This window comes from Pongo abelii, chromosome 6 (assembly GCF_028885655.2).
Source record: "Pongo abelii isolate AG06213 chromosome 6, NHGRI_mPonAbe1-v2.0_pri, whole genome shotgun sequence".
Taxonomy (NCBI): Eukaryota; Metazoa; Chordata; class Mammalia; order Primates; family Hominidae; genus Pongo; species Pongo abelii.
In genome coordinates, this window is record NC_071991.2 from 45,860,944 (window position 1) to 45,873,970 (window position 13,027).

The 13,027-nt window shown below is 38.9% G+C and overlaps 1 protein-coding gene across 2 annotated transcripts in view; it reads right to left on the reverse strand.

The window, feature by feature from the left end:
- The window catches only part of POU6F2 (POU class 6 homeobox 2), a 434,029-nt gene that overhangs the window by 379,337 nt on the left and 41,665 nt on the right, over positions 1-13,027 (reverse strand). For both annotated transcript variants that reach the window (XM_054560568.2, XM_054560567.2), the window contains exon 2: positions 2,736-2,907. In XM_054560568.2, coding sequence (XP_054416543.1) covers positions 2,736-2,907 — 172 coding nt within the window. The remainder of the gene's footprint in view (positions 1-2,735; positions 2,908-13,027) is intronic.

The following is a 13,027-nucleotide window of genomic DNA, read 5'->3' on the forward strand; positions in this document are numbered from 1 at the left end:
CTTCAAAGAAATCCATTTATACTGAAATTTCAGGTACAATAAAAAAACCCTGAGCTCTGATGGTCTCCTGTTGTTGGTTAATGTCTCTCCATGAACCTAAACATATCAAGATGCACATGATTTGTCATAATCTGGCCATCTCATTAGAGAAGCCCAATTTTCAATAATACGGTGTATATATAGAAGAATGACAGTTTGAGAGAGAGAGAGAGTAAGTATATTAGAAAATTATTGTTTCGATAAAAACATAGATGCTGTCAACTATTCAGGAAGAATGCAATTCTTCATTATCAAGTAAAGGGTATAATCAGGACTACATCTAAAAACAAAAAAACAGACTTGAACATATGCATATCAAAGAAAATCATAGTTCCTTAAATTGTGTTGCCAAAGTTGCTAAAAATTCTGGGACAGAATTATTCTGGAAAGTTTTAGTCAGTTACGTAAACTAGAATTGCTAAGGCCAAGTCCCAGTAATATTAAAAAGTAAGACCATAACAGGCCCCCGCAAAGGAAACCTTATGAGAATATTAGAGTGTCTTCCTCCTGATCCTTTCTGTTCTTTCTTTCTTATATTGTCTCTATTTTTTTCTCAAGTTCTCAAAACTGTTAATCTACTGATTTCTTCTTGACCTAATTGGAAACTGGGAAATACTCACATTGTGTTTGAAACTCAGTCTAGGGACCAAAGACAATTAAGTGAATTCAAAAGGAATGTAAGATGTAGATTTTGCTGTGTTCTCTCACACAAACTCAGAAGTTGAGAATTTCAAAATGAAAAGTGGATTCCTTCTAAAATCCATTATAATTTTAACATTAAACTATGAATCCTTAGTAAATGCCATTAAACTTTTAATTCAAATCTCTTTGACCCTCTTGGAATTTTCGAAGCTTTTTTCTCTACACATGCAAATCAGTAAGACATAGCATAACAAATCTATAACAGTGTTCAACACTGGGAACCCTAAACAAATGAAAAACATCAATCACCCCTCTTTTGGATTACTTGAAAGAAAACAAGTTGGAGCTCCAAGCTCAAGTCTACAAAATCCATTTACTTTTATTTTAAATGTATGCAAAGTTTAGGAACAAAAATGTATTATCTGTAGCTTGTAGAACTCAAAATTGATTACTTTTTAAAAGTCAAAGTGCTTACTTAGCATACTCAACATTAGAGGGGTGTGGGCATGGTTTTTACCTTTCTGTAATTTATCATTGTATCTGACTTTTCTCACTACCCTCCTAAAATTGAAGTGAAGGTTTTAGTACATAATTCTTCCTATATGGATAAAAACTTACACTGTAAAAAATATTTCTTTAGGGTGAAAATGCTAAAACCCTAATGCGCAGGTTTGGAAATTCATGTCAGAGGTGGCATTGCTGCTTTTCAAAGAAGGGGTGCTACCAAAATTTCTTGAAATTGGAATCTAGTATACTGTTAAGCATAAAACAGTATTGTACCCAGAGAAGATCTGAAAAGCAGAGTTTCTCTGTGACATCTCTCTAATGTTTGATTGAGTAAGCATTTAAAATTAGGGAAAAGCTTGTCTGTTGAAGCAAGCTAGCCTAGAGTTGCCAAACTCTCAGGGCAGCTTGCTTTCTGTCGGTTAAAATAAATAAATAAATAAATAAAGCCTGAGTTTCAAGCCGAATTGCTGACTTTCTTAACAAAGTAGTAGTCTATGTAATGATTTTTTTTTTTTTAAGTTCAGGTGCTTGATTGTTTCTTACCTGAGACCAAGCAGTACTCTGCCTGATATATATATGTCAGGTTAGTATGTATATATATGTCTATGTGTGTGCACACACATGCAATTGAAAATAATTAAAAGCAAACGTTTCAGGAGCAATTGTTCTGAAAACCTAACGTCACTCTGAACCCTAAAGTGCTTCTCCAGCAGAGACATCCATTAACATCTATCACTCAGGCACGCGCCTCAACAACCCGCTCCCCTTTCTGATTAGAGATCACAGTTGCATGAGTTGGCTTACAGAGTGTCATCTGTTTGAATGACAGATGTCTTTGCTGGAGTGGCACTCTGCTTGTTCTTGTTTTGTTTATGAAACAAAGATTCCTAAAAGGTCTTGGGCTGCCTCTACTTTTAGTTATGAGGCTATAAACACAATGTTGAAAAGGAGAGGGGTAGAGGAGGGAATCAGAGAACCTGTTTTCTTTCCTCATCACCTTTTTAAAAACAGAAGAAATATTCATTCTGATTGTGATGACACAATATTATTTCTCAGAGCAATTCCTGTGTCCACCTTTGTTTACCTGGCATAGCACGACTTGTATTGATATTTTTCAGTTCTCCTCTCCCATCTTTAGACGACAGATAATGTCTTTACTCACCTTCCCCTTAACAAAAGGCTGCAAAGCAACCTGAAACCGAGTCGATATTTACTCAATAAATGTTAACCAATTCTCACAATGGAACCGATTTCCTGATTATTATTACCACTTTCTATTTTTTTCCAAATAATTTCCAGCCTGGGGACTCTAGCAATATTTGACAAGTCAAAATGGGCAGCGAATAAGTTCCTTGTTGGTAAAAGTTTGGAGGACATCCTCCTAGCCGGCTGGAATCAGCTTCAGTGGCTTAGCACCTCCAAGATGCTCCTTTTTAGTACTTATGAGAAAACTGAATGAACAACAGAAAAAAAGGGGGGTTGGGGGGGTTGGATTGCTCTTCCGGACAACATGGTAGTACTGAAATGAAATACCTAGACAGACTTACCGAAGAGCTTGCTGGGAATGTCCTCGCTGTCATTTGATTCCACAGGCGCAAGCAGGGACTCATTCAGCTCGCTGTCTGAAGTAGCAGCCTTGTCCTCACCTCTCAACTCCGCATTCATTTCACTCCGCACTGACAGCAAGGGCTTACTGACTTGTCCAGCTATCATTGGATCCTAGGATGGGCGAAAAGAGTGAAGGGGAGGAAAAAAAAAGTGGCAGCTTTAGAGTGCGTGTCCTCTCTCTCCCTCTCCCTCTCTCTTCTCTCTCTCTCTTCCACACACACTCTCCCTCTCTCCTCTCTCTCTTATCTCTGGCTGCTCCCGCTGTTATTGCTGGCTGCAGTCAAGTGAAGAGCTATTACAGATCCGATGAGTTCTCCATTACTCCCCACCCTATTAAAGCTCAACTAGCATGTGAGAGATTCAGGAGGCTTCGGAGGAAAAAAAAAAAAAAAAAAAACTTCTTTGAAAGCAACCTCACCAACACAGCTTTAATTGTGGGATATGCTTTTGTGCGAATGTTTTTACACCTTGTTCTGTCTTTAATGCAGTAAGAAAAAAGAAAGTGCTGGGCTTGTACTTCAGCAACATACTAAAAAGGAAGAGCACCCTATGGAGGAACCACGGGCTATTTTAAGAAGCCTTCTCCCCAGGGGAGAAGCAATTAAACTCTATCCCAAGAGCAGAGAAAAAAGATAGGGAGAAAAGAGACCTCGAAAGGCTTTCAATGGAATAAAAGATATTTCTTATGTAAATTCTATAAGCACCCTTAGAAGTTGGCTTCACTGGTCCCAGATTGGGAACCAGAGATGACCCCAAATCAAATGAACATTTTAAAGCAAATAATACACAACACAATACACGAAAATTGATTTAAATTTTTTTTAAGGAATTGGGAAAATACTTACAAACTGTGTTCAATAATTCGGATACCTAGAGCATCGTACACCCAGAGCATTAAAGAAAAAGAAAACAAAAATCGCCTTCAGAAAAGACAAACTTTCCCCCCTAATTATTTAGATCTGCTTTATCTTCAGCTCATTAAGGAGGGCATTTTAGGATCAGAAATATTTTCCAAGTGTAGTCTTTTATTCCATTTGCAAACTGAGACGCATAATATTGTTTTGGCACAATATCGGATGCAGAAGGAAAGGAAGAGCAAGAAGTGCCCTTTTTGCGAGATCTGGGAGCTATTTATTGCCAAGTTCATGCCTAAATGGTTCCTGAGCAGGAAACAGGTGACCAGCACAGAAGCAGGTGGGGCGGCATGCTCCTGGGTCCCACCATTGCATTGGTTGCGGTATGCCTGTGTTTTTTTTTTTTAATGTATTCATGCCTGAAAAGTGAATTTGATATGGCACATGATAATCTATGAAAATGTTAATCAATACAAATAGTTTAAGCTGTCATCAAATGCACTTCTTTAGTCAATACTCATACCATTGAAAACAATGTCACTGTCACCAGGGCTTAATTTGCACAGCACTTAAATATTGGACTCTGTGCATCAATGCACTTCTTCTTCAAATACTGTAGGTAAACACATTTTCTCCCTATTTAAGGCTGAAGCACTCAGCACGCATTTAGCTGAGCCGAATCCTCCCTTTTGAATACCTTGATAGGTCCACTGGAGGGCAAAATTAATACTTAATTGAATCTCACAGTCATCAAAATAATCAATACTTTTTTATTATTTATTCTTTACAGTCTGTTGACTGTTTCAAACCTCTGAGGGAATGGTGGAAAGGATTCATGGCTTTGAAACACTGTCATTTAACAAGGTAATTTTCAGTGGGGCATTAGGGGTTGTGAAACATATAATAAAACAAAAATGGTGGCTTATAATAGGAAGAAAGAAAAGAATTATATTTCTGCCATCTAACAAAACAGGATAAATAAAAAAGCAAGTGCAGAGAGAGAGAGAGCGAGAAAGGAGGGGGATGAGGGAAAGAGAAAGACTGGCTTTTGAAGGGTTTTATCATATCAAGAACAGAGCCGAGCTTTCATAATGCTGACATTTCTCATCCTGACAATCCTAAACAAGTGGAAAGGATGAGATCGCAGATATCATCTTTCATCACATTCCCCAGCTTAAGAACCAACATGACAGCTCCTCTCCCCTTTACACTGTTAATTACTAAATAAAATACTACTCTCTGTCAGCACCAGATTATTGCAGATAGCAACCACAAACATTTCTCCATTGTTTTCCCCCCTCAGAAATGGTGATACCTACCTTGAACTCTTTAGAAAAGAAATTAGACTTGCCTCACCATATTGTAAATATTTGAAATATAATCAATGTAATCAATGTGGTCGATTCACAGTATTGTCAGCTTGAATTTGCTAGTGATAGATTTGCATTTTGTTTACTGGGTCTTGTTGCTGGGATTTGGAGCGCTTGAAACTTGGGGGAGATGGGGGGAGGCAGGCAGAAGGGAAAAGAGACACACAATTCTCAAGATTTCTCTGGATCTCTTTCCTAAATATCTAAGAAAGCATGCATGTTTGAGTTCTGATTCAGTTGGTGAGTGGGTGGGTACGGAAGGGAACAACGTTTGTTGGTTGACCTCGTGGCGTTCCTAAGTATACTCGTCATGTGATGTCAAGATCCCAGGCTTACATTCTAGTCCACTCTTTTTACTTTACAAAAGGTTGAATCCTCAATCTCTCTAATTTAAAGGAAGGGGTGTGACCTGTACCTTTGAGACACCCAGACTCTGTCGCTGTAGTGCTCATCTGAGCATTTTTTAAGACAATGTTAATGATAAACTTATGTTGAGAATAGCAGTCTTATGATAAATCAGACATGATTATTAACGTGCCAGTGAATATCTGGGTAAACTTAAGGAAGAATATTCTACTCTTGCTTTATTTGTGAAGGGTCAAACTGAATCCCGAATCACACTGATGAGCTGAAATGCAGCTGCTGAGTTCAAGTGTACTTAAATCTTTAAGATGTTCTGTCTGGCTGATGTGTGCAAAACATGCACTGGCAGATGGTATATGTTCACTGACCATTAGCTCTTCTTCCTTAAATTACTTTTATGTACCTCATACATGGCTAGGTTCCCAACTAGTGCCTCTCACTGACTTGAGCTTTGAAAATCCAAGAGTTTGTCATTCAAGTACTCACTTAATTTTTTTTGTCTTACAAAACACTTTACGTTTTCCATAATGCAGCTCTATCCCATATATATGTGTGTGTGTGTGTGTGTGTGTGTGTGTGTGCATGACATGGTTAAACAGCAAACCCCTAGTGAGGCAGAGAGCAGACAGCTTTTAATCACAGCTGCAGCCACTGGGGGGTCCATTTGAAAATGTGTCACAAGCAGTAACCAGTGAGTACAGACTTATAAGTGATGGGGGGAGTGCCTCTTTCAAGTAGCACTCGGCTTGGAAGTCATTCTCTCTCTGCCAAGAGCCATAGCAGTCTGTGAAATCCTTTCTGTCGGAGTGAAGAGAGGATTTTCCAACATGCATCTACGTAGGTGCTTGTAGAAATGTAAGAGACCTGCAACTTCAACTCGTACAAGGATCTCTGCAGCGGTAAACAGGAACAGAAATAGCTAGTGCAGGTGAGAAGTAAAATAGAGCTGATGAAGACTTCTTACTTGAAACTCTGAAATTGTTACTATCACAATAGAAGATGTTGAGACTTCTTTGCAATTCGTTTATCAACCCTGAGAGAAGAAAGTGACTAGTCCACCATGGAACAGTATTGCATGTGTGCAATAGGATGTGGCATGTGCCAATACAGGACACTCATGGGGCCATCAGAGACCCAAGAACCAGAAGACGGAACAAGGAGAAGCGGAAGTAGTTTCTATTAGCAAAATCACAACAAAAATTTTCATCGTGTCCTACAAAGAGAGGACTGCAATCACCATCAGAAACTACACAGTGATTATCTGTCTACTTCAAGCATTATTAAGGAATAAAAATAGGTCCCACTTATTGAATGCCTTTACCAGACAGTCTCCTCAGATGGATCTAATGTTACCCTAGCTATGCAAGGTATTAGCCCCATTGTATGGGTAAGAGATGGAGGCTCAGTAGGCTAAGTTTCTTGTCCCAAAGGCACGCAGCTAAGTGGTAAAGCTGCATTTTCAACCCTGGCCAATTCATCTCCAAAAGTCAGCACCTTTTTTACCCAGTAGGCATTGAGTGAAAAATTCAAGGCTTATGGACTTAGTAACTCATGGGGTATCCCAGATTTTGGATGATGAGCCAGAGCCAGTGGCTGTGAAGGGTGTTAAAGCCTGGATAACCTAATCCCAGACATACTGTGTGTAGTATCATCTTCCCTACAGAATGTAGGAACAAAACCACTCTCTGACTGACATTGCTTGAATGAAATCTATGGGGCGATATGGTATAGTAGACAGGACATCAGACAGTGTTCAATACCCAGGCTTGCATTCAGCTTCACCCTATAGATAAACATGGCAAGCCACTTAACCACCTTTGGCCTTGGTTTTCTTGTCCAGAAAGTGAAAAGGCTATAATAAAACAATATTTCCCAAAGTGCATTCCACAAAACACTTGCCCCAAAAGATACTCTACAATGAAAGAGTTCTGCAGTCATACCCACGTGAAAAACTCAGCAGGGAAGTCTACCAGGAAAGAAGTCAATCTAACTCCCTTATTCTAGCACTTTCCCAAGATTATCTGACCATGGGAGGTCTTTGCCTTATAACTCTTATATTATCTAATAGATCTGGAATGGGCAAGGTTCGATTATCTGTAAATTACTGCACTAATTTTTAATGATTCTATAATACTAAGCTCAAACACTTCTACAAGTACATATTTGTATAGTGCTTCTCACATTCTAACAACTTTTACCTAATTAATGTTTCTTAGTTTATTTATGTGTGGTTAGCATATATGATATATGATTTACTATATACTAACCATATATACTGTCATTATATGCTAACTTCTGATGTGCTTTCATATAATTTTTAAATAGAGATGTCTCAGTGTATTTCTATCATAAAGCCTTTAAAGAGTAGATACGAGGTACTGTATTAAGGAGGAGAATTCAACTTGGGCTTTGTGTTTTCTTAACCACGCTGCTAAAAATAATACCACATAAACAAATACGTAATTCAGCTAAAGACCTTCAATAATTTAACCAACAGAGTTTTGATAAGCATATTCATTCTCATTTTATAGTCGGAGAAACTAAAGATAGCTAGATAATTAACTCAGCAAAGCATCCGTGTCCAGTGGCAGCCACGTGATGGAAATACCCACACCTCTCTACACTGAGCTTGAACGAGGTCCAGCATATTTTTACGTACATGCACACTAACAATGAAATAGTCCATCAGAACAGCTTTGAGGAAAATGCAAAAAACATAGGCAGGCTTCAAAAATCCAGGGAAACAATTCATTTGGTTGTGAAGCACTCGAGTATGGTAAAGTTATACAATACACAACAGATTTATTCCTAGAACTCAATAGAAAAATTATATTCATTATAAAGAAAAAAAAATGTATTGGATTTTCCCTCCTCTCAAAATGCTACATTTCAACTTGGGAGAAAGGATAGAAAACAAATTACCTACATCCAATTTTAGATGCAAGCACACCGTCGTATTTTGTGTTTAGTTTCTCCCACGGAGAAGAGGTAAAAATTGAAATCAAAAAGAATTAAGAGGAAGAAACAAGGCATTGGTAGGTTTGGGGAAAGGGTAATTTCAAGTGTGAATATCATTACCTTAGTTGTGAAGAAAAACAAACTTACTTTCTTTTATTAATTACCAAATATTATTAATTAGTTTAGCTCTTGATATGATATTTAATATGAGTATTTCTCCCAAAAGTTATAAAACATTTCTAATTTTTCATCATTCACTATTTCCTTACCTTTTCAGGAGTTTTTTTTTTTTAAAGAACTTCTATTTGACTTTCTGAAACAAGACCATATTTTATTTTTATAAGTGTTTTTTATTGATGTAAGTATACGTATTTATTGTAGAACATTTTGAAAATTTGGGAAGATCAAAGAAGGATGCTAAAAGTATTATAAATTCACCCACAATGGATTATTTTATTTTAAATTTCACTTTTTGGGCTGCAAACAAAAATTATTTTGGAAAAAAGTGGAAAATCTCACATTTCTAGCAAATATTCAACAGACAAAAATTTCCATTATAATACACTTCACTATAAAGCTTATACATGCATACCTTTGATTGTTCCACAGTAGATTTTCACAGCCAAGTATTGATCCAAGCATGCACTTCCTTCCTCAACTCAACATTCCCAACTGCTATCTCTTTCCCTGTGTCTCTCCATTTTGCAGTTAGTGTGGCTGAAATTTTGTTAATCCTGTCCCAAAATATATAAGATAAGTATTCTGTGAAAATCAAGCAGGACATTCAAAATTAAAAATAAATGCTGCATTTAACAGCGGCATACTAAAGAGGGGACCACATGGATATTGCCTATTTTATCGCTAATTACTGGCAGGACCATGAATTGCTCTCTCTTCCATCTTGGTTCCCATACCAATGTGGCTTTCTATATCCCGTGAAGGATATTGTGAGACTCGGCCGACGCGGTGGCTTACGCCTGTAATCCCAGCACTTTGGGAGGCTGAGGAGGGAGAATCAGAAGTTCAGGCCTGCGAGACCAGTCTGGCCAACATGGTGGAACTAAAAATACAAAAAATTAGCGGGGCGTGGTTGCGGGCGCCTGTAATCCCAGCTACTCGGGAGGCTGAGGCAGGAGAATCGCTTGAACCTGGGAGGAGGAGGTTGCGGTGAGCCGAGATCGCACCACTGCACTCCAGCCTGGGTGACAGGGCGAGACTCAGTCTCGGAAAAAAAAAAAAAAAAGATATTGTGAGACTCAAGTGAGGTAATGTACAGATAATGTGTATGAATATGTTTTGAAAGATATAAAAGTATTACACAAATAGACTATTTTCTACAATACCGCTTCCCACATTAAGGTATCTAACTGACTGGGAGTTACTTTTCTCTCCACACTCTCAGTTTGGAGCACGAGTCACCAAATCATTGAAGTTGAAGACTCAAATAGATGCTGTAGGGGATGCTGTGGGGTATGGCCCAGATCCTTCCTTTATTTTTTATTTTTTGAGACAGAGTCTTGCTCTGTCGCCAGGCTGGAGTGCAATGGCGCCTTTAGAACCAAGGCACTCATTTCCCAGTAGCCAGGCATGTTGCCCCTTAATGGCTCACAGCAGAGGAGTCCTTTCTCAGGAATTGCTCCTGCCTGAAAGGAGCTGCCTCTCTCAAGGTCATATCTGTTCCTCTGGGGCAGCCTGGATTTTGCCTTATGGCCTGCAAAGCCTGAAATATTAACCATTTACCTCTTCACAGAAAAAGTTTGCTGACCCATGAACTCCGCCCTGGGTTTGATCAGTTGCCTTAATCGATATTCATGCTCCAATACTAGCATTCAATCAGAAAAGCCACATTCCAGGCGTGGCCACTACAAACACTGTTCACCGACCACCACTCCCTCACCCTGCATTTTGCTGCTTAGTATCATTTACATTAATTTGGGTAGAATTAGTACCTTATTGATCAGCATTAATGGAGGTTAGAAATGGGTTCTCATTTGGTTAAATTAGTCATATTCAGAATATGTGTATTGGCTAAAATATTTTGGAGACCTTCCCCACCTTTGTATGCAAGCAGAGAATATTAATGATCTAGCAAGTGTTTTTGCCTGTGCTTATAGATCTTGCTCCTAGAACTTTGCCATATCTACCTTAATGAACCTTCATTCAAGGTATGCTAGATTCATCTAAAATGACACAGAACTATGACTTCATTAAGCTTTCAGACAAGTCAAGTAAACTATTTGGAAATAATTGGTAATAAAACGTGTTTAATAAATATCTGAATGTGTGGCAGCTCTTGGTATGAGAGCTTGTTTTCATCATAACCAGAATGAAAGGCTTTGAGGACGATGTAGCAAACCCTCACTCATCTCTAACCATAATGGTAGTTTTGGTGGCCTACCATTATCTACCAAAAATAACCTAATAGTTGTGCATACAAGTGTTGCCCCAGGCCATCAGCAACACAACCCACTACACCGGGTGATGACCCCTAGTCAGATGAACACTGTATTAGAGGCAAGCAAGCTAGTTACACAGTAAAATAAGGTCTAGAGCTTCTGTTAAAAGGATGTCCTAGGCAAATTATAATATTTGCTATTCCCACTAATCCCCAACACTTTATCTAGGGAATATTTGGTTAAGGTGAATGTCCAGAATCATCTTGAAAGAAAAAAAATAATACAGCAAATATAGGATTTCCTTTGGTGTAACAGGATGGTATTTCATTACTAACAATGAGTGTGCACATATGGGCAGTTTAAGGGTCTCTTGTCTTTTTGTTGAACCTCAGATAAGTGTCCTCCTCTCCTGTCAGTATCCACATAGGGTCTCTATCCCTCTCCAAGTCCCGCCATGAATCCCACGTCCTCTTAACTATGCTAATACTCTAGAGGCTACTCCAATTGATAATGAAAACAGATGCAGCTGTATTTAAACACAGACAAGCAAATAAGCCAAACCGCTCATCAATGCAAACCTGTAGATTGAAATAACAACATAACAATCAATCAAACAGGAGTTTGCCAGTTCTGGGCTTCTACAAAGCATCTAGCACACAGTTGGACACACCTGCTCGGAATCCTCACCTTGAACCTCTACAGCTCCTTTGCCTCTAGGAGGTTAAAATGACTGTATGAACAATGCTTCATGTATACTTATCTGGGAAGAAAGGGAGACACTGGTATTGACAACCTAATAGCGCCGTCAATTCAATTTCTGCTGCCTTTGTGAAAAAGCATCAATACGAGTTCAATCCAGGCTCATCTAGATCTGGTCTTTTGGTAATGGGGTTATACAGCAGTATTGACATTGCATACCCATACCCTATATTCATACACTCTTCATAATCTGATGGCTTCAAATAGCTATCAGGATTTCATCAGAATACAACTCAGATTAAAGTGAATTTACATTTAGCAATTTGAATGTAGAGTTGCTTGGGAATTACAAAGAGAGAACATCTGGTCTCTGTCCTAAAAAGAGCTTTCTAGCATCTTAAAAACTCTAGCAGAGACAATTAATGTGTGTGTGTGTGTATCTCAACATTTGCAACCTTTTGCAAAAGTGAGATAGTCAGTTTCCAGAATGGAAAGACCTGTTCTCTAGTCCCAGCATTTTAAAACTGTGCTCTGAGAAGCATTGAGGGTTTTAGAGAGGTGCCTCCAGGACCTCAAAGGGAGATAGGGGAAGACCTAAGTGCCCACTCCCAGTTTTTGAGACCATATTGTTTCCTCCCAGCTATTTTACATGGAGTCTTTAGTATACTTGAGGAAAGGGTTACACAGGTCTGCCCATATTGCATATTTGCAATGCATCACAGATGCAATAAAAATCATGATACTTTGTCTGTTAGCTAACCATTTTATTTTTATTTTTCTTTTTTAAAAATATAATTTATTTTTATTTTAAGTTCCAGGATACATGTGCAGGACATGCAGGTTTATTACATAGGTAAACGTGTGTCACGAGGGTTTGCTGCACCTATCAGTGATTTACTTTTCCAAAACACTTAGGTGTTAGACCCTACAGCTGAGATGTTTGAGTCCCTGGCAGGCAGACATGTGTCAAAATTCCCAATACTGGGCACTATGTCTGATACAAAATAGGCTCTCAGTAAGTGTGTTTGACTGATTGATTGATAGGAAGGAAGGAAAGAAGGAAGGAAGGGAGGGAGGGAATGGAAGGGAGGAAAACGAAGGAAAGGAAGGAAGGAGAGAGGAAAGGAAAGGAAGGGAAGGGAAAGGAAGGGAGAAAAGGGAGAAGGGAAAGGAAAGGAAAAAGGGAAGTTCAGAGCAAAGATTAGCTTTGGTTGATATTTTTAGCATACATTCAGCTGTGTCTGAAAGTACATAATATGAAGCCGAGGCCTCACCCAGCTATCTTACCTCTCTGACTCTGCACACACATACACACTGACCCATATGCTGCTTCCAGAAACAGAAGTGAGTTCAGCTTGTGTGACTGCATTACTTGTAACATAGGACAAGATGGAAGAATGTCATAGCTACACTGGAAAGGAAAAGGAAAGTCTCATTTTCCCCCAGGACTAAAGTTGAATGGGAGAAGAGCTGCTACCAAGCTAGTCTGGGGATTAGTCCAACAAAGCGAAGGCAGCAGGGCCCCAGGGGGCCCCAGGTGTGCACAGGGACCACGCCCCAAGAGCTCAGCCTTTGAGTTCTGTCTCCTCGT